This window comes from Myxocyprinus asiaticus, chromosome 14, assembly GCF_019703515.2.
Source record: "Myxocyprinus asiaticus isolate MX2 ecotype Aquarium Trade chromosome 14, UBuf_Myxa_2, whole genome shotgun sequence".
Classification (NCBI taxonomy): Eukaryota; Metazoa; Chordata; class Actinopteri; order Cypriniformes; family Catostomidae; genus Myxocyprinus; species Myxocyprinus asiaticus.
The window spans coordinates 23368916-23391749 of record NC_059357.1 but is presented as its reverse complement, the minus strand read 5'-3'; the positions used below and the strand labels follow the sequence as shown (position 1 = coordinate 23391749).

The 22834-nt window shown below is 40.3% G+C and overlaps 1 protein-coding gene across 5 annotated transcripts; it reads right to left on the bottom strand.

Moving 5' to 3' along the window:
- Nucleotides 1-356: 356 nt before the first annotated feature.
- On the bottom strand, nt 357-22335 carry LOC127451695 (nucleus accumbens-associated protein 1-like). Of its 5 annotated transcripts, none has more exons than XM_051716576.1 (6): nt 22180-22335; nt 15664-16695; nt 13954-14124; nt 7515-7620; nt 7333-7430; nt 357-5164 (listed from the first exon to the last, which is right to left on the bottom strand). In XM_051716576.1, the coding sequence occupies exons 2-6, from the start codon at nt 16664-16666 to the stop codon at nt 4863-4865; spliced, it is 1680 nt and encodes a 559-aa protein (XP_051572536.1). In that variant the 5' UTR covers nt 16667-16695; nt 22180-22335; the 3' UTR covers nt 357-4862. The 5 variants fall into 5 exon arrangements, with proteins under 5 accessions (XP_051572536.1, XP_051572538.1, XP_051572534.1 ...); XM_051716578.1 differs by lacking the exon at nt 22180-22335 and adding an exon at nt 21432-21783 and having other exon boundaries at nt 13954-14121; XM_051716574.1 differs by lacking the exon at nt 22180-22335 and adding an exon at nt 21432-21781.
- Between the last annotated feature and the right edge of the window lie 499 nt (nt 22336-22834).

The window sequence follows — 22834 nt, the reverse complement described above, 5'->3', positions numbered from 1 at the left end:
ATACAATGTAATCGGCACATATTATGACCGCATGTAGCATATTAGCTTCACAATGTAAACAAGACAAATAATTTTTTTTTTTTTTTTTACTGCATATATATGACTTTAAATCTGCATCCAGTGGTTAAAACAACTTCTTTTACAGACCTCATGTGAATTCTACTCAGGCCCAGGCCAGCTGTTACGAACCACCGAAACTCACTCAAAAACACCTTTTGGCCAGATTTAGTTCTAAATGACTTCACACCCGTTCGTTCTTCGATGTCGTAGGAAGTATGAAGAGGCCTTAACATAATTAAATCGCTTATGTTAAACAACACCCAATAAAGAGCCAAAGAGGACAAAAAAAAAAAAAAAAACCTTTGTTACAAACTTTTATTAAGATATTCAGCTGTATCCTTTGACTTCTCTCTTATCTTATCTTTTTTTTTATTTTTTATTTTTTTATACAGTAGTTAATGTGCAATTACTTTTGATAATATTGGGTCACAGTTAGGGATTCACAAAGTTATTGGCACTTTGAACACAGACAGAATGGAGTGGATGAGCACTGGCATTACAGGGTCACTGCATGAGCACAGCTGGGTATGGGTTACAACTCATGCTGAGAGTGCACGACTAACAATCAAACTTCATTAGTGCTTCTATGTAATATACAATATATAGATTTGTATAGGGATGTAGTCATAGAAAGTGAGACACTGCATCGTAAAAAAAAAAGGTTCACAACCAGTTTGTTTGTATTTGAGTGTTCAAGCGAGCTGATGTCACCCACCATCCTGTCTGTATTTCTCTGGAATTCGTGACACCATGTCCAGACATAGGGATGTCCATCTATCGCATGTTACTTAACCAAAACATTTGCAGAAATGGGTTATCATCATCATCTCATATTGGGGAAGGACTAAAAGCAGAGTATTGGGGTATGCTGAAAAGAACGCAACATGCAGAGAAAGAGGTGAGAGTATCTTTATGTGGTATGTCTGTTATTTAGAGTGGAATAGCAGTGCTGCATTCTGGTTTAAAGAGGCTTAGGTTGACAAACGCAGCGAAAACTGCAAGCCAAAGGAAAACCTTCAAATACAGCCAGCCGGTCACTCCAGAACAGACAGGCCCAATTTCTGCATTTGCAGAGAGAGAGAGACACACAAGTCACCATTCAGAAAAGTTCACTTATTTTTCATACACCACTCCACACTCTCTCACTTCCGCCAGGTTACAAATTCACAATGATCTACAATGTACATTACCCCAACAGACTGTATTACAACGTTCTGAATGGCAGAATCACAAGATTAATGGGCGGTTAAATTCTCACACTCTTTCTCCACCCCCCGATCAGACAGACAGACAGCATGATATGGACATCCTGGCCTTTTTTGATCATCACTGGTCCATCCATTCATTAGAAACCTTTTATTTACCATGGGCGGGGGGGGGGGGGGGGGGGGACTAGACAAGGGGGAACTAGAAAAGTCCTAAGTTTCCCCTAAATAATAATAATAATAATAATAATAATAATATACAATTCTGGTGAAGTGAGTGATTTCTGCACTATTTGTGTCACCAGACGGAATCACAAGAAAAAAAAAAAAAAAACGCTTCCATTTCTTGGCCAAACAGATACTCCCGCCCCAAACTCGCACATTGGTTGAACCAACGTCGCTGTGTCGGGCTGGTTGGGATGCTCAAACAAACAGAGCCACAGTGTTTACACTTTTCAGGGAAAATCAACCTACACATGGTTTACTTATAGTAAGGAAATAATTTTCCCATTGAAAACAATTACACATCACCTTTAACTTCCCAGTTAGAAAAAGGCCATCTTTTGTAGTGACTCTCAGTCTTCCAAAGACTTTAAAAGTCTTCTTTCTCAGGTATGACACCACCTGCTGTTGTCTGTAAGTAGTAAATCTAAGCTGCAGTAACAACACACAGACTGCAGGTGGCGGATGGAAACAGCGATTCCTCTCCAGCAACGCATGCAGCATATGTGATCTGTGCCATCAAAATGGAGGACGCATAAACACTGGCACAGTCATAGCCGGCAAGAAGAGGGGAAAAGCGCCACTGCTCACCGCCCCACCCAGAGATACACGCAGTCTATCTCCCACAGTCCTTCTGAAAAGGCACCAATGACCCAGCAGGCCTTTAACATCTATAGAATTGCACACATAGCACCAGTACGTCCCTCACCATGGCCCCACCTTCCCAGCACTTTTGTCAATACAAAGAAATGAAAAAAATACTCATTACTCTATCATCTGTCAAACAACTCTATATTGTATCCTTAAAAAAACTTGGCAAGTCAACTTTTTCAACTTGAATTAGTAGTATTTTTTAAAAGTATATACAGTACACGTGGTCTGTTAAAAGAATGGAGAAACAAATGTCTGTGTGACATTTTCAAACCCAGATATCAATTGCGCAGGCTTGTCAATGTTATACATTTCTACACAAGAGGCATTATTTTTTTCTGGTCCAGAAAAAATGAGGTCACAAATCAGAACCTGAACTAGACCACTTGAAGAAGTAAACTTGCCAGGAGTTCACTTTATTTGCTTCGACTCTTAAGCCTGGAATAACTGAACTACAATTCCCAGATATACAAACAGAAGGTAAGCCAGAACTGGTTATGCAAATAAAAGAAAAACAATGAGTAAACATTAGCTAAAACAAGAGGGGTAAAATACCTAATGTATGCCATCAATTAAAGAGAGAAACGACCTGTTAAAAAAAAATGTGGTCAAAATCTGTTCAACAGTCTCTTCAATATTTACATCAGTATTCAGCATGGCTGGTCCCAGACAAAGGGGTGCATTCTGTTCTGGGCCAGATAACTGACACATACACATCCGCTAGTTTAGTCCCAAAACCATCAATTATGCTCTACAAAAAGGTGCACAATCCACCACTCTCTTCTACAAAAAAGGTGCAAAAAGCTCTAGTTCAGTCGCCGAAAAGGTGCAAAGAGGTTCATTTCCTCTATCAGCAAGGGGGCAGCTGTGTGTCCCAGGAGATCAGTGGCCCAACAGAGACACACATACACGCACACTACTTGGGCATGAAATATTAAAATAGCCTAAAGTATCACATTTCTGTTTTAGCGAGACATGTGCATTTAAAGCCATGCCTGAACGGACATTAAGACATCACCTGCGATCCCATTCAAATCCTGATGGAAATCTGGGATATGCAAAAGTTCATTGGTTATAGTAAATTTTTTTCTTAAAAGCATCTGCACAGGATGTGCCGCCAATGTACAAACACAGAAACAAACATACCTTAAATCCCCGAATCAACACATTACCCACATGCAAACACACAGTGCCAAATATGTGCAAGGAATGTATACAGATGGTGACTTGTGCGGACACAAACATGCTTGCCTAAGCGAGCACAGGCTCAAACACTCACATATGCACACACAGCTGCCCAAACAGGGACATGGGCAACATAGAGAAGCTTAATCATTCTGCTCCTCCTCTCCTGGGACACAGGCAATGTAAATCCTCCTCCATTCCCAAACACACAAAGTCAGGCCCAAACCTTAAGACAGTAAAGTGACTAATATTAAGAAGCACGCCATCCCTTCCTCGGGCTGTAAATGCATGTTTCTGTGTGCGGTAGAGGGAGGTAAGAAAGCTAAAAGGTTTACATACTAAAAACAATTTCTTTTCTTCTTTTTTGTCCTACACAAAGTAATTCTTAAAGTCATGTTGAATCTGCCTGCTTCTGATTAATCAACCGGTTCATTGTCAATGAGAACCAGTTCGTATTGGAGTTAGCCATTGCACCAATCAACAAACCAAAGTCATATGTCATTGGCCAAAACTGGCAACAAACAGTTTGAAGGGCCAATCAAATAGGAAATAATCACAAAAGAGGGCCATCCAGATCCAAGCCAAGCACCAGTCTTTGAAATATAAGATAATCCTTATGCAAAAATAGTCCTCATTATTTTACTATTTCCACTTAAAGCCCCAAAACAAGGTGTCTCTTCACAAACACTGAAGTACAAAAAAAAACAAAAAAAAAAAACACAAAAAGACATTTTAAAACAATCCCTCTCTCTCTCGTGCTTGAAAGGTGCAAGCAGATAAATATATTTGTATCCTTTACAGTCCGTAATCTTTCATTAGCTCTGGATTTATATCACACACACACACACACACACACACAGTGAAACAAGCAGAAAGGGGAGAGGAAGAAAATGGTGACATAAACCAAAGAACGTGGCAGACTACGATCCCACATTTATTTTGAGAGGAATGGAAGGAGAGGAGGCTATCAAATTCTTTCCATTTTAGACAGAATGAGAGACAGAATATGCCACCAACTTCTCCTTCACTACTTTCTCCATCTGCCGTTCTTTAGATCTTATGACAAGCATTTTTCATGTCTCTCTTGGGCCAAATACAATCGGCTAGTCTTACATAGCCAGGTGCTACAAATGGATACATTCAAATTCAGTACAGTGAGATCAGGGAACCTCAGCCTCCAGTAGAGCAGGTGCATATGTGTGTGTTTGTGAGACAGGAAAACTTTTCCTGGTCCTAATTATGTACTTGTATAGAATCAGTGACTATATATTTATTTGCAGAGTATGGAGGCAAGGGGATCTTCTGTGCAAAAAAGGGTTATTCAGCAAAAACAAAAATGATTGAAAAGAAAATGGTGCCCGTCATAAACCCCTCAAGTTCCTCCTGACGCTACCCTTTATAGACTGTGCTATCTCCTCCAATCTCCTACCCGACTCTCCCTTCCCATCCCAGGCAGAAGCAGCAGAGCCCAGAGTCACGCAGTGGGAGGTGGGTAGAAGGTGGGGCGCAGAGGGAATGGGGCTTTCCTCACTGGGCCACTCACTGAAACAAAGTGGATTCTCCGCCCACACCCTGCAGAGACTCGCCCGACGACCCTCCGGTCTCCACAGCGCCGCCCTCCAAGCTCGCTGTCTCAAAGTTAGGCTCCGCCCCCAGGCCATCCGCTTCCATCTTGATGCTGTCGGGGAGGAAATTGGCATAGGCATCGCCCTCCGCCATTAGCAGCTTCAGCTTGGGTATCCAGCTCTTTCGTACCACACGCCGAGCGTTAGTGCACATGTCTGCCGCAATGGCGTTCATCTCGCTCTCCTTAAAGCTGGTGGCAAAGTTCTGGCAGTAAACTGTTGACAGAGACATATGGGAGGGCATTTCTAACTGGTGTATCTATATACATATGTTTTTAAAACAAGTTTTAAAAGCTTGCTTGCAACAAAGCAGATTCAAAAAGGCCTTTTGCGTTTTGTTTACTTTTGAATTTTTTCACATTTGGAGTTTGAAATCACAAATATTCGGTGACAGAGTTACATTCTATGAATGTAAGTATTTCGCTATGGGAAACTGTAAGTTCGATCAGTTATATAGATGATATAAAGTGTCAATCGATAGATATTTTGCTATATCGTGTACTGTATATAACGATATGTAATTATCCATGTGCGCGGCGTGATCATATTTATCAGTGGGCAGGGCTTCACGTGAGACTGAGGGGGGAATTAATTATGGCAAGTAATAGCGCTGGTTATTTGCATGCACCGATTTAGCAGCCGATTTACTAAAGGAATTATTCAGATCAGGCAACGGTGCAAACGTGTGAACAAATTGCAAGTGCAATTTCAAACTTGCAGGGCAATTCTAAGCAATATAGCAGAGGATGCAGCAGACCACCGTGATCTGACACATTCTGCAAGGACTCTGCAGCGTCACTGTGATCCAGACACCTGAATCATCTGTACTTTTCAATCATTTCATGAATTATTGCTGATTTGATCGATAGCAACGTAAAGAACATGAAGAGGAGCTTGTTATTATTAGAACACGTGCGACGTGTGACATCTGTGGTGTTTGTTCACAAAAGCCAACACAGAGCACAAAAATTTAATCTGCAAACTGTGTCGGCGACAATAAGTCACTCGTGGTAATACAAGCAATCTGTTTTCCCACCTCAAATTGAAGCACGGCAATGAATATTATGAAAGCCAAAAGATAAACTGCATTAATTGCCTTTTTTTTTTTTTTTTTTTTTTTTTTTTGCATTTTGGGCAAGAAGTGTTTATTTTTGTTGTGTATTTCTTATGTATTACTCTTTGTTGCATTGCTTTGAAAAGATCTTGAATTTCTTGAGTAAAGTTTATCATACTTATAATACTGGTCAACAACATATCAGACTGAAATATGGCATAATGGAAAATTGAGCATTATGGTAAGGTTTAATTTATTTTATTATTTTTTTGACTGTTTGTAAAGTTCCAAATAAAGAGAAAATTATAAGAGGAAGTATTTTTCATTTATAAAGTATTTAATTCACTGACTAGATTGTCCAAAAATAGGCATTACAACATGGTTATTTAGCATATTAACCAATTTTAATTGATTTTCCAGAACAAATTATTATTGTGATATATATCGTTATCATGATATAAAATTACTCATATCATGATATAAGATTTCTTTCATAGTGCCCACCCCTAAACCCAACATAATCACTGTTTTCAAACAGATTCCAGAACCCCCCCCCCCCCAGCCCGCCAAACACTCACACCATTGGTCGTGCCAACATTGCAGTGTCAGGCAGTACGGGCTGCTTAAACAGAGGAAAGTTTTGATATAGCCACAGATCCAGTGTTACACTTTTAGATGAAAACAAATTACAAATGGCTTACTTGTGGTTGACTCTGCATATTAAACTGGCATACGAGAAAAAAAAAAAATCACACACGTTAGCTTTCAGTCATGACATCAACTTGTAGGCCAACCCGGAAGGCTTATTCGCCATGGGTTTTTTTGAGCAGCAGTTTGAGTAAAATAAGGTCTATGGTTAATCATACTTAAGGAGAACTTCACTTTTTGTTCTACAACATAAATGACACAAAGTCATACCTCAAGCAGGAATTTGGAAACAGCAGCTGTGTGCTTTCAAAACATAAGTTGCTAATAAGTTGCTAATTAAGGACTACAAGTATCATAATGATGTGAGTTTGCATGCTTGATGAATCAGACAACCTTTGTAGTCCTTATCTAGAACTTGTCAGCAATTTTAAAAAGTGCACAACGATACAAAATTCACATTTGAAGTATGGCTATGTAATTTATGTTGTCAAATAAACTGGGAAGGTCTCTTCAAGTAATTTTACTCATAAATCGAAAACTGCTATTCTAAAAAAATAAAACACTGGAAATTCCAGAAGGAAACCATAACTTAAAAAATGCTTACTGTTCCGGGTTTTAGGGCTACAAGCTGAACATCTCTATTTAACTTATGAATCTGATATTTAATAGAGCAGCAACTCACACTTGACTGCATGCAACACACGGCTGTCCAGTGGCTTACGGCTAGGGTCATTGGTTGAGGAACGGATGCCAGTTCCACAACTGTTGGCCAGAGTGCTCCTGTATGTCATACCGAGAAAGAGTTACAGCAGACCTTATGGTTTCACAATTTAGGAGGAAAACTTCCATTTGTCCCAGACTCACCTATCAAAGAAAGCAGCCAGCAGCCTCCTCAGAAGAACTTTGTGTCTGGTTCCTGCACTGACGTGACAGTTCATCAGCTGAGCTCGTGAGATGTACACACTGGTGCCTGTGGACCATGATCATATGATTCTCTCTTCATATTAATGTACTCAAGAAATACAAAATCACACATAATGAAAGATTTTGACAAGCTCTTTATGACTCATCAATTTGAATGAATAATAAATTACAAAAAGCTCAGAATAAAATTCTGTTGTACTCAATGACTATGAAAATGTAAAATACCACTGTTTAACTATTTGTATTTTTTCTCTCTCATAATTTATGCATTTCACTGGATGAATTGGACCTTGAAAGACCCTAAAACCTTGATGACACATTATCTCAGCATGATTTCCAAGGAAATCATCTTGACCAAAGAGCCTCTTGACCTTTTGTGCAAAGTAGTTATCATGGTCAATGTCACACGTTTGCTTGCTTATTTGATTAGTGACCAAGACATAGAAATCTTACATACTGAATGTTATGTAGCCTATTTCTTCTTCATTTTACGCCATAACTAAATTTATTTTAGTCTTTTTAAAATCCACTATTTCTAGTGGATAACATTTCTGAGTTGTGACATTGACATTGTGACATCTTAACTCCTTTGTACAAAAGGTCAGATTTCCTTGCTTTCACTGAAGACAATAACATTCTCATGATTTCTCTTCAACATTTACAAATCATGCCGAGATAAGATGGATCATCACGTTTTGTACAACTTTGAACAATTGTTGGAGTCCATGTGAGCTTAAGTGCATGTACACCAATCAGCCACAACCTTAAAACCACCTGCCTAATATTGTGTAGGTCCCCCTCATGCCGCCAAAACAGCGCCAACCCGCATCTCAGAATAGCATTCTGAGATGCTATTCTTCTAACCACAATTGTACAGAGCGGTTATCCGAGTTTCCGTAGACTTTCAGTTCTAACCAGTCTGGCCATATTCTGTTGACCTCATCAACAAGGCATTTCCATCTGCAGAACTGCCGCTCACTGGATGTTTTTATGTTTTCGGCACCATTCTGAGTAAATTCTAGAGACTGTTGTGTGTGAAAATGCCACAGTCCAAATCACTGAGATCATATTTTTCCCCCATTCTGATGGTTGATGTGAACATTAACTGAAGCTCCTGACCCGCATCTGCATGATTTTATGCACTGCACTTCTACCACATGATTGGCTGATTAGATAATCACATGGATGATTGTTGGTGCCAGATGGGCTGGTTTGAGTATTTCTGTAACTGCTGATCTCCTGGGATTTTCACACACAACAGTCTCTAGAATTTACTTACAATGGAGCCAAAAACAAAAAGCATCCAGTGAGCGGCAGTTCTCTGGATGGAAATGCCTTGTTGATGAGAGAGGTCAACAGAAAATGGCCAGACTGGTTTGAACTGACAATGTCTATGGTAACTCAGATGCTCTGTACAATTGTGGTGAGAAGAATAGAATCTCAGAATGCTATTATGAGATGCGGGTTGGTGCTGTTTTGGCGGCACGAGGGGGACCTACACAATATTAATCAGGTGGTTTTAATGCTGTGGCTGATCAGTGTGTATATATATATATATATATATATATATACACACACACACACACACATAAGTGCCTGACCGATATTAGCCTTTCACAGATATATCGATGTGGGCGTATATGTTTTCCGATATGCGCACATATGAAAACTTTTTTTTCAGAACATAAACTCAGCAAAAAAAAGAAACGTCCCTTTTTCAGGACACTGTATTTTAAAGATAATTTTGTAAAAATCCAAAAAACTTTACAGATCTTTATTGTAAAGGGTTTAAACAATGTTTTCCATGCTTGTTCAATGAACCATAAACAATTAATGAACATGCACCTGTGGAACAGTCATTAAGACACTAACAGCTTACAGACGGTAGGCAATTAAGGTCACAGTTATAAAAACTTAGGACACTAAAGATACCTTTCTACTGACTCTGATAAACACCAAAAGAAAGGTGCTCAGGGTCCCTGCTCATCTGCGTGAATGTGCCTTAGGCATGCTGCATGGAGGCATGAGGACTGCAGATGTGGCCAGGGCAATAAATTGCAATGTCTGTACAGTGAGACGCCTACGTCAGCACTACAGGGAGACAGGAAGGACAGCTGATTGTCCTCGCAGTGGCAGACCACGTGTAACAACACCTGCACATGATCGGTACATCCGAATATCACACCTGCGGGACAAGTACAGGATGGCAACAACTGCCCGAGTTACACCAGGAACGCACAATCCCTCCATCAGTGATCAGACTGTCCGCAATAGGCTGAGAGAGGCTGGACTGAGGGCTTGTAGGCCTGTTGTAAGGCAGGTCCTTACCAGACATCACCAGCAACAACGTCGCCTATGTGCACAAACCCACCTTTGCTGGACCAGACAGGACTGGCAAAAAGTGCTCTTCACTGACGAGTCAAGGTCGGACTCGCATTTGTCGTTGAAAGAATGAGCGTTACACCGAGGCCTGTACTCTGGAGCAGGATCGATTTGGAGGTGGAGGGTCCATCATGGTCTGGGGCAGTGTGTCACAGCATCATTGGACTGAGCTTGCTGTCATTGCAGGCAATCTCAATGCTGTGCGTTACAGGAAAGACACCTCCTCCCTCATGTGGTACCCTTCCTGCAGGCTTATCCTGACATGACCCTCCAGCATGACAATGCCACCAGCCATACTGCTCATTCTGTGCGTGATTTCCTGCAAGACAGGAATGTCAGTGTTCTGCCATGGCCAGCGAAGAGCCTGGATCTCAATCCCATTGAGCAAGTCTGGGACCTGTTGGATCGGAGGGTGAGGGCTAGGGCCATTCCCCCCAGAAATGTCCGGGAACTTGCAAGTGCCTTGGTGGAAGAGTGGGGTAACATCTCACAGCAAGAACTGGCAAATCTGGTGCAGTCCATGAGGAGGAGATGCACTACAGCACTTAATGCAGCTGGTGGCCACACCAGATACTGACTGTTACTTTTGATTTTGACCCCTCCTTTGTTCAGGGACACATTATTCCACTTCTGTTAATTACATGTCTGTGAAACTTGTTCAGTTTATGTCTTAATTGTTGAATCTTTTTATGTTCATACAAATATTTACACATGTTAATTTTGCTGAAAATAAAAGCAGCTGAAAGTGAAAGGACATTTCTTTTTTTTGTAAGAGTTTATAATGCAGAAAACAATGCTTGTGGTGATTTAGAATTGGTGTCATAAAGTAGTTTGTCCAGCAGAGCGCGATCCTTCTCCATTGTTTACAGAGCTGAGCTGACGTTGGTTCTACAGACAGTGCGGAGTTAAACGGTGCGGAATTAAGCAGTATCTTCATGGTAAGGTGCTAACTAGTTTGTGAAATGCATACTGGAAAGTTAATAAACAATGACCCCATCATTTTCCCTTTTCAATATAACTAATATAAAGTTAACCCTGTCCCTGACAACCATGTCACTCATGTTGATCACATCTGTTTGCTATGTTAGCCAGCTATAGTTTGTCAGTGCAGTCAATAACATAGCAGATTGAAAGGTAAGCATCAGAGACTTTTTGCAGCTCAGCAGACAACGGTGCAGTGTCTGTTGAGTGTTGATTTCACGCTACGTTGTTACCTAGTTGGTGAGACGCAATGCTGGAAAGTAAATAAACAACGTCCATCTTTTACTCTCTGTGACAACGAGCTTATAGCTAACTAGCTAACCATGTAGCTACTTTCATACCTTGTCAGCTGAGTGGAAGCTAATGTGTAAACATGTATTCACCAAACTGTTTTGTTCAGGATTCTCAGTTTGGTACCTCCTTCAACCGAACAATTCCAGTCATTGCATTTACAAAATGTAATACTTAAAAGTCTGGTTTTCCACCGTTGAAAGATTCCCCTGAACTTGTATAGCAGAATATGGTGTAACACCACTGCTGCTGTATCTCTCTTGACTCGGCAGGTGTAAATGCTTCTTGTTTTACAATCTGCCCCTAATTGATTGGCAGTATTAAAATAGACAGCATTTGACTGATACTAAAGAGTACTGTTGTTTATTTAGCTATTTATTTTATTTGAATTTATTATTTATTTAAATGGTCTGCCATTGACTGATACTAAACATACAATACTGATTTTTATTTAGCTATAATTTTAATTTATTCTTTATTTAAATGGTCAGCAACTCACTGATACTGAACATATAGTACTGATGTTTATTTAGCTATTTATTGTATTTTTATTTATTCTTTATTTTCTCAGTGTTCATTTCTAGAATTGGTTCACAATGTATAACAATAATATCAAATATTCTTTGATAAAAATGTTTAAAAAAAGCAGCCTTCTGAATACCTTTGCATAGTCATATCGGTGCAAAATCGGTGCACAATCCACATAGAAAAGGTCTGTTTTCATTCCACCTCTAAAATCGGTATCGGCCTCAAAAATCCCATATCGGTCGGGCTCTAATATATATACGTACATACACACTGGCGGCCAAAAGTTTGGAATAATGTACAGATTTTGTTGTTTCGGAAGGAAATTGGTACTTTAATTCACCAAAGTGGCATTCAACTGATCACAAAGTATAGTCAGGACATAACTGATGTAAAAAAACAGCACCATCACTAATTGAAAAAAGTTATGTTTGATCAAATCTAGACAGGCCCCATTTCCAGCAGCCATCACTCTAACACCTTATCCTTGAGTAATCATCCTAAATCGATAATTTGGTACTAGAAAATCGCTTGCCATTATATCAAATACAGCTGATAGGTATTTGGTTCGTTAAATGAAGCTTAACATTGTCTTTGTGTTTGTTTTTGAGTTGCCACAGTATGCAATATACTGGCATGTCTTAAGGTTAATATTAGGTCAAAAATGGCAACAACAAAAAAAGAAATAGCTTTCTCTAGAAGCTCATCAGTCAATCATTGTTTTGAGGAATGAAGGCTATACAATGCTTGAAATTGCAAAAAAACTAAAGATTTCATACAAAGGTGTAAACTACGGTCTTCAAAGACAAATGACAACTGGCTCTAACAAGGACAGAAAGAGATGTGGAAGGCCCAGATATAACTAAACAAAGAAGTACATCAGAGTCTCTAGTTTGAGAAATAGACACCTCATCTCTCAACTGACAGCTTCATTGAATTCTACCCGCTCAACACCAGTTTCATGTACAACAATAAAGAGAAGACTCAGGGGTGCAGGCATTATGGGAAGAATTGCAAAGAAAAAGCCACTTTTGAAACAGAAAAACAAAAGGTTAGAGTGGGCAAAGAAACACAGACATTGGACAACAGAAAATTGAGTATTATGGATCTTAACCCCATTGAGCTTTTGTGGAATCAGCTAGAATGTAAGGTGCATGAGAAATGCCCGACAAGACAGCCATCTATCTATGGCAAGTGCTACAGGAAGCGTGGGGTGAAATGTCACCTGAGTATCTGGACAAACTGCAAACTGCAAGAATCTGCAAAGCTGTCATTGCTGCATGTGAAGGAGTTTTTGATGAAAACTCTTTGAAGTAGTTTAAGAAGTTCTGAAAATTGTTTTCAAATTGTAACAGTAATTTTTCACATTATTAATGTCCTGACTATACATTGTGATCAGTTGAATGCCACTTTGGTGAATAAAAGTATCAATTTCTTTCAATAAGAGCAAAATTTGTACATTATTCCAAACTTTTGGCCGCCAGTGTGATATATATATATATATATATATATATATATATATATATATATATATATATTTTTACAAAATTACAAAAATCATTCAAAGCTTATTTTCCACAATGCTTTTAAGTTAACTATGGAATTTCTGTATTTTTGTCTAATTTCCATTTTTGGTTTACATTACTCCAGGTCTTTTGTATTTGTTCATCTTTAATGACTTTCTGATGACATTCTTTCCAAAGACCTTTTTATCATTAGTCTTCTCATTTGCTTTAATTCCAATTTCATTTTCCACGTTTTTATTCCTTCATGTCTGGTCTTGTTCATATGCTTTCTTTTTGTCATATTTGTAAAGCACTTTGAGCTGCATGTTTATATATGCAGCTGCTGTTTAAATAAAGCTCCAGCGATTGGCTGAATTCCTGTTATGCGTTCTAAGCAGAGCCAGTCGGATGGCTCGGAGTCACTTAAGGCCATGCTGTACAGTGTGCAACTTACAAAAGCCTCCATTGCCATACAGGCATTCAATAAAGCCTGTTTTACACCACAATACTAAAACACGGCTTAGAACTGGGGTAAGAAAAAAAGTGCATGTGCACCTGTTGTGAATTCACTATGATAACCTTTTCAGTGCACATAAGTAAGAGTACTTTGAGACCCACAGGGAGCGGTTCTGAAGAACTGAAGATCAGAACTTCAGGAATGGTGTGCTGCTGAGTACAGTAAAGTGGTCTCAGACCTGAAACTAGCTCTAGTTTCTCTGCAGGGTCGCCCTCCTCGTAAAGTTTGGGATGACAGCGGTTGCCGATTTGAGCGATAAGCTCAGCGGGGAGAGAGGCAAGATCCTGTCGCCCGCGCATCCTGGGCCGTGTCTCCGAGTGGTCAGGGAGGGCCTCCACACGCTCACCTGCTGAAGAGGAGAAAGAAGAGGAAAAAAGGAGGAAGTTTAGGGCAAGCTGAAACAGAATGTGAAGACAAAAACATGTTCTCAGTGCATGCTGTCTAGACAGCCAAGAAGATTAAACCTCAAAGTCTTTTGACTCACAAAAACAGACAGATAATTCAGAGCTCTGGAGACGGAGACTAATAAAAGACCTGTGAAATCCAAATGCATCAGAACACATTCAGTTTTCATGCCGTCTGAGAGAAGATAAGAGGACCTTCTGATAAAATATTAATGAGTTCCGAACAGTTGAAGCATTTAACAAAAAGTGTGAATTTAACTATGATTATATTCCTATCTAAGAGGCACAAAAGACAATAGAGAATAGTTAACTTGTTAAAAAGAGAAACCAAAAAAAAAAAAAAAAAAAAAAAATTTCATGAGGCTGTATGCATGACAAGCCAAACAGGTCCAGAGGAAGTGCTTGTTTCGGAAGTGCTAATTTTCCAGACACACTTGTTAAAGATGCACTCAGAAATTATTTATTTTTTCTAATTGTTAAACTTTTAAACAAAACACATTTTTTTTATAATAAAATAGTACTTTTGAAAAATATGTTTAAAATGATACTTGCATGAGATAAAGACATGTTGAGAGCATTTGACCAGCTGAATTTTACTTCCTCTATCTCACTCATTCCTTGTAATTGGACGTTTTCACTCGCTGAATAAATTAATCATAGCTGACTGAGAATAGCACATTTTTACAATGACATCGGTTACTGAGAACCTCTGTTTTTGTGTGACGCTCCTAGGGCTGGTTATCAATACAGATTTCTCGTTTGATTTGATTCTGATTGAAAAGCTCTTGATTCGATTAGATACTGTTTAATTTGGGTTTCAGTTATAAGTTCCATTTTGCTTACATATAAAAAGCAATTTGACGATTCTTAATACCAATTTCGGCACCACAACAAACAAACAAAAAGTTTTCAAGCAAGCAAACAATCAGTGATAAAAAATTAACAAATAAACAAAAAACAAGACCGCTTTTTTAGCCCTCACCAAGACGGGCATTTTCACAGATTTTTTTTAAGTGTATTTTACACAGTTTTGGCATGTGTCTGCATTACCATCATCGCTCTCAGAGCACATGCGCACATAAACCACAGACACATAAGCTGCCTGTTAGTCAGTCATAGTGCCGGGAACAAAAATTAGTAAATAAAGTGATCTTTAAGATTCTCATTATTTGTGTAATTTCTCTCTCTACTCTCTTTACCTTATCACCTGTTAACGAGATCAACCAGTAGTTGTCTTGCGATCAACTGTTTGACCACGATCTACGTAGTGAGCACCCCTGGCATACAATAAAGGATCAATCTTGTGATTTTAAAAATCAATAAATGAAAATTGCAATTAATTTGAAAATAACCTATATATTTTTTTCCCAGCCCTAGATGCTGCATCTATGTCACTAGGTGTCAGCAAACATAAACATTAATTTTACTGAGTGCACCTTTAAGTGTTAAGGGTTTTACTTCGTGCCGCAGTTCTATGGACTCACCTGTAGCGCCCACGTTAAGCATGCTGTACATGGTGTACATGTTGCAGATCTGTCTGTACTGTTCTTCAGTGCCATCATCCACCACCTCCTCCTCTTCCTCATCATCATGGTAAGAGATGGGTGAATCACTGGCATAAGCACTCAATGTACCTGGACTGGTGCCTTCAGGGGTGGCACTGCTTGTGCCATTGCCATTTCCATTGGTGCTGCCGCCGTGGCCACCTGTGCCCATTCCAAGACCCATACCAAGTCCCATGCTACCTTGCTGCTGGATGGCGCTGCCGCGTGCCATCTCTTGAGAGAAGCGAGCCGCCTTCCTCATCCCACCTCCACCCGATCCACCCGAGCCTCCTCCGCCTTCCCGGTTACTTCCTTCCCAGAGCCGCTTGGCCACCGGTGTACACACCACAGAGTAGGGCGAAGCCTCCGGCTGCTCCGTTTTCACTCGAGAAACCAAGGGCAGCGGGGTCAAGCAGGAAGCAGGCCGACTAGTCACTGTAGCCACCACCCCACTACCTCCGTTGGCCGCAACTCCAGCAGCAGTCTGGGTTACGGGGCTTTGAGGCTCTGAAGGAGGTGTCTCTTCAGTATGGAGGCCCTGGGAGTCACAGCTAGGAGAGCTGACCTTCAAGAAGAACTCTGTGCCCTTCTCCATAATCTGCTGGATCTGGAGAAAGCCAGCTGTGTACATGAGCAGGAACTGGTCTCCTACATTCATGCTGAGGCGGCCGGTGTAGCAGAAGGCCAGGATCTGCTGAAAGCTCTGGGGCTGTACTGCTGGGGGCAACTCCACCACAGTTGGGGTCTTGCTGCCCGAGCTGCTGTTGAAAAGGTCTCGGAAGTAGGAGCTGCTGGCCGCCAGCACAGCACGGTGAGCTTTGAAGGTGTGGCCTTTTACCACCACGGACACATCACAGTACAGCCCCTGCAGGCGCTGCTCATTCAAACACTCCAAAACATTGTTGCCAAAGTTTGGGATCGCCATCTGAAGGGTCTGAGCCATGGCGCTATGGCCAGCACCACCAGAGAAATCTGAGAGGCACCAGAGGAAAAGAAAGAAAGACAGATAGGGGAGAAAGAAGGAGATCTTTGTCAGCAGCATTATCTCAACAGAGAGCATAAAAGTTCAGCCCAGAAGATTTACTGCAAACATCATTTCATTTTGAAGTATAATATCAACTGAACAATACAATTTGTTGCAATGATACAAATGCCAACTAGCAATAGACTATTACTTTTAAAGGTGAACTGTATAAGACCACAGGGACAAGCCTGTAGACACCTTTAGCAGACCAGTCTTAAACATCCAACCTCAGTCTGAAAATAATAGGAGGTTGGTGAGCAGACTCGAAAATCCTTTGAGCGGGATGTGACTGCTAATCTGAATGAGATGGTGATTCAGCTGTGACAGAGATAAAATGGCACTCTTACAGTACTACAGCAGGGAGGGAGAGAGGGGGAGAGAGAGAGAGGAGAGAGAGAGAGATACTAAACATCAGTGATTGAGGTCATAGTTGAGGAAGAGGGTGGAAAACAATGGGCTTTGACTGACACTGCAGTCAGTCTTATTACTGCTATCTGTGACACCATGAGCAAAGCCATCATTAAAGCTTACAGCCCTGCTTTAAAGGAAATTCATTGTAAACAGTTAACCTGCACTTTCTACATTTAATATGATGTCCAGTATGTTACTATGGAGTTTAAACTGTTATTACAACAGAAACAACCCGGTTCTTATGATTCCCTCTTTTTTCAGGTAACAAATGCACTCATATTGATGGGAAATATATTTTGCAAGTCAGCAAACTGAGTACCTACAGAATAAAAACTGTATTCCTTAACTTTTCAAGAATTCTTGGACTGACATTTTTGCCACCAATGCAAAACCCATAGCTTCTTGTTCAGCAATCACAAGTAGACTACTGGTAGTGTAAAAACAGCTCTCGGATCATGTCAACTAAACACGGCTGTGCATTGAATAGCTCCCCATCTCAGAATAACTCTGCCACTCAGTTCTTACCCGCACACAGCACAGTCAGCCATGAGACTATGTGATATACTTTGCACATTAAGTTTAGACAGTTCCTAGAAAACAGCAGACTGTGAGGCAGAACATCTGGGGAAATGTTACATTCATAAAACCACACAATAAATATCACTGATTCTGATCATCACACAGAACCAATAGGAGGACGTTCATGGTAAAAGAAGTACCCTCTTTGTCTGACTTCAGGCTCTCTCCCTAACTCTCCCCCTCCCTTGCATGCACTCACACATACAAGCCATAGACATCAGACAAAACGGCTTGTTTACAGTTGGCCTGAGAGCAGTGGCACACATACACACTGAGAGGCCCAGGGTTTATTTAAGAAATTTTCCTTAAGGGTGGGGGAGGAGAGGGACACCCTAGGTATAGTTATCACAATGTGTGAGGGGGGTAACTAATTTTTAAAGACTTTACTCGCGACTGAAGCCACCTGTAGACACGCACAGAGTGAACATATAGTTTTTGGAACATATCCCTGCTGAAAACCCCCCCCCAGCTAAAACCAGCCTAAGCTGGTTGACCGGTCTTTAGGCTGGTTTAGCATGGTCCACTGGTTTTAAAGGGGTTTTGGGAACTTTTTAGCTGGTCAGTTGGCTGGTTTTAGAGGGGTTTTGGGTACTTCTTAGCTATTTAGTCTGGGAGATCAGCTGAGCACCAGGTTGGCCAGGCTGAGAGACCAGCTTAAACCATCTAAGGCCAACCAACCATCTTAGGCTGTTTTCTGCTGTTTTTCTTTTTTCAGCAGGGCGATACAATAACACTTTTAAAAACAAATAGAAAATGTAATCCCATCCCTGATAGCACACGTACATCACCCAGATGTCCATTTGGTGCGTGTATTTACATCTGGAAGTTGGGCTGTCACGATTATGTAATTTGGCTGATGATTAATTGTCAAACAAATAATTGTGATTATGCCGATTATCTCGTTAAGGGCTTTCACGATTAATTGTCATTTTTTTAAGGTGTGCTTTTTTCTGCATGTGTGCTTCGTACACCTTAAGATTTCATTTTAACATATTTAACTTCAAATAAATCAAATAATAAAATAGGAATCAATTATGATTTCCTTTTAAGGCTTTAAAAACTTATGAATGACATGAAAAATAATGCTTTAAATATCAAAATATTTCTAAATACTTAAAATATGTCTCTCTTTTTGGTCAACTTTAGTTTGTCAATTCTACATCAAGGTTTTGAACTCATATTTAATTTTTTTTTTTAAATAATGTATAATTTATATATATCTATATTTTTTTAGATATATTTCTATTATATTTGTATTATATTATGCGATAGTAAAATATTTATTTCCTAATTTCTTCACTTTCACACGCTATTTTAATGCTCTGATTAAACCCACAAGCCTTTATTTGTCATGAAGCAAAACCTTCGAGATTTTGTTTAATCATTTTATCACTCCACAGAAATACAGTAAGCGTGCGTCTCCTCTTTGCCACTGCGTGTCATTAACACAGCGTGTATGAACCAGGAACCTTTGCCATTACACAATCGATTAAAGTGAAACCGAAGCGCTTTGCATTCACTATCAAAGTTCAAACTTGTTTTACTACACACTAGTTTATATTTCATGGGAGTATGGCGCGGGCCTCAGCGCATCAGAGTGCTTCAACCGCTTTTTCAGGACAGGAGCTGGTTGACCTCCTCGGTGCAGCTCAGTGACGCTTGGACTCGGAGTTCAACTGAATGACACACAAACGCGCCATAGGATTTATACAGTTTATTCGCTTAAAATTCCCTTATTTGGGCATTATAATGTGATTGGAATTTGAATGCTCAATAATCACGGTTGTCTCAAATAACCGTGATCAGACGGCTTTTTAATAATCGCAACAGGCCTATCTGGAAGATGTATTTTTTACGCTATTTGCTCATCTGCAATATGTCTCTAAGCTGTAGGTCAATAAGTATGTCTCAGATGTCAACAAGACATTCAGCAGATGTCTTTAAGATGTTTATGATTTAGAATGTTTGTAAATCAGATCTTTTTCAGATGTTTAGCAGATGTTAGTTAGATTGTGATGCTTTCCAGATGAAAAGATCTAAAACAGACATCTTGGAGATGTACATGTGCTATCTGGGATTAGTATACAAAGTGGTAAATCTGGAGCTCAAAGGTATCCCAGATAGCACATGTACATCTCCGAGATGTGTGTTTTAGATCTTTTCATCTGGATCTAACTAACATCTGCTAAACATCTTAAAAATAGCAGATTCAGATCTCAAAGACATCTGCTGAATGTCTTATTGACATACGAGACGTACTTATTGAAATATGTCTCCTAGACGTATTGCAGATGAGCAAACAATGTAAAAAAAAAATAAATAAATCTTCCAGATGTAAACACACATCAAACAGACGTCTGGGTTATATACCGGTGCTTTCAGTGATAGGTAGCCTACTAATAATATTTAATGCCGTTATTCTCAATGACAAACTCTATACCAAAGCTTATAACTAAAAGGCTATATGAAAAGAAACAGCTCAGCCCCACATTTCCATCTGATGACAAAACTGTGTGATGGCAGTATTAAATATGAGACAAAACTATTAACACAACAATGCAGAACAAATAAGTAGAATATAGTTAAATTAACAGCAAACCTTGAAACAGTGCAGCAGTTTTAAGAGCCTTTGGCGGCGGCAGGCTAACCGTGTGTCAGTCAATCTCACAGTCCGCCCGAAGTTCTCCACTGGCACGGGCCGCGGGTGAAGAATGATGGCAAAATCGCTCACTATGACCCACTCTGTGAGAAATGCAGCACCTACATGAGAGCGAGCACAAACGCAGCGGGGAGGAGCCGTTCAGAGCGGGAGGGAAAACGCAGCGACGCACCGTTGATCACACAAAATGACCATGTTTGCTAAGGCGGTGCACACCTGCCGCTCTTGTCCCGTCTTTGCCAATGCACCGCATCGAGCGGATGCGTGCCTACATCCTCGGGCCTAGACGGGTCCGTCTCGAGCACCCGTAGATGAGCTGTTTAGCACGGCAGCGCTGAAATAGGGTTCGCCCCGTTCACCACGCCACTCAATCACAAGCGCAACGCTCCAGAATCTCTAACGATCCGAGGAACAGGCTAGCTAGTGGTTGTTGTTGTCATTATCATCCTTAAAATACGTAAGTGCACACGGAATTTAAAGTTAATGTCCCATACCGATTTCGCGCTAGTTTTGATACCCACCGTATCTTATTTTATAGACATCAACAGGTCATCCCGGGACAAATGCACGAACTGGGGGCGAGCCAGACTAAACCAGTGCTGACAGTAGGGGGGTAAGCTAAACACCGCCAGTAAGAAAATGCCTTAACTACTCGTCGCCACAACAACATCAATCACGGTCAAAGTGGTTCCTTCAAATTAAATGTATAAATGTGAGATGTTTTGCTAACAGATTAAAAGGGTCCGGGAAATCAGGTTTTTAAATGAGCCAGATATGACTCCGGAACATCTGCCAGCACGAGTGTTCAGCCATATCAGTGAGGTCGGCAAAGTGGTTAAAACTTTTGTTGGTATCATTAGTCTGTGCCCATCCCCCACCGCACACCTTCCCCAAAACAATACCCCCCAAAATCTCCAAGCCATCGGATTTCAGCCAAAATGCCAGGACATCCGAGGACAGCCGCTCGCCCGCCGTTCTCGGATGTCACGCAACCTCGCATGACCCAGTGCGGGGACTCGAAGGCGGGATACTTACCCCTTAGCTGGAAGCCGTTTCAACGTGTTTCAATGGAGTCCAACGCGCTCGCTCTCCTTCACTCTCTCGCCTTGTCTGTCTCGCGCTGGAAACAGCCATTCATTGTGGGCATAGGCGCTGAGTCGATCGCAGAGCTATCGAGTGCCAACTCTTTTTCCAGCGGGAAACGGAGTGCAGAGCCACTGATCATGCATAGACTAGACATGACTCCCCATCGTCACTCAATCGCATGATCAACACAGGCGCAGCCTCAATGCCAGGAGACCTATCCAGCGCCGTGATGTATTTGCGCATAGGCTGGCACAGCAACAGCGAAATGAGCCACCGCCTCGTTTCCATACGTGCGCAAAAAGTAGGCCATGTGTCTACGTCTTGCCAGACACATCCCCATTATAGAGCACACAGAGAACGCAATAAACTAATAACTATACACAGCGAGGGAACATTAGGCACACTCATTTAAACGCTTTTGACAGAAGCAACATTTTCATTTGTCATAATTTTACAGCGTACTAATCCCAAAAAAGGATTGCCCTAATTGTTTGTGGTAGTGGTACATTTCCATTTGGTATTTTCTGCATGTTTAATCAAAGTAAGATTAAAAAAACAAACTCTATTATTATTTATAATAGCTCGATCAAATAGCATTTATAATAACAACTTCAAAAAGATGAATTTATGCTAGTGGGTGATTCTAGTTTGGAAATCTTTATCTAGACATTTTACATGGGAAGAATGAAATACTCACTGTAGGGTTGAATAATCCATTTATGTTTGCCGTAAACAAGACCAAAATCTGCAGGTCACTCATATGTGTTCTGATCTACAGGGAGAAAAAAGCTATATGCACACGTGACGTCACAGACTGATCCTATATGTCCTTACATTACCCCAGTGAACTACATTTCCAATTGCATTTTTGTGTCTGAAAAACGTGCGTACAGGCTTCCGTAGTCACGATTTGGAGAAAGTGAAAATACTGGGTTGCCAGATTGTTGTATGCGTGTCATTAAATAGTAATTCAGATTGTTTATACTTGTTTTATACTTCCTGTTTTCCATACATCTCGTTCATAATGATGATGACGATGATGAAATAATAATAATAATAATAGCTAATATAGAGTTATAATGCACTTAATCAAAACATCATTCCTTTATTAAGAGGCAATATTTGCTTCTTTTTAGTGGCTTTTTTAAAAAAAAATTTTTTATTTAAACCTTTAACATTAATCATTTTGTAATAAAAACAAAGTATCATCCATTTATGTCATGTACTTGAATTAAAACAAATCAGAAGCATTAAGGCCACATCACATTAAATCCATAATTCACTATAAGGTATTTCATCCCCATAAACACACACACACACATTTTCAATAACTGGAGCATTTTTGTTGTTTC

Excerpts from the sequence above, each read along its gene's own strand:
- LOC127451695 (XM_051716576.1), bottom strand. The coding sequence starts at position 16,666 with ATGGCTCAGACCCTTCAGATGGCGATCCCAAACTTTGGCAACAATGTT. Across the intron at positions 7,621-13,953 it reads GAAACTAGAGCTAGTTTCAG|GCACCAGTGTGTACATCTCA; the intron begins GTCTGAGACCAC and ends CATGGTCCACAG. Across the intron at positions 7,431-7,514 it reads CTGGCTGCTTTCTTTGATAG|GAGCACTCTGGCCAACAGTT; the intron begins GTGAGTCTGGGA and ends TATGACATACAG.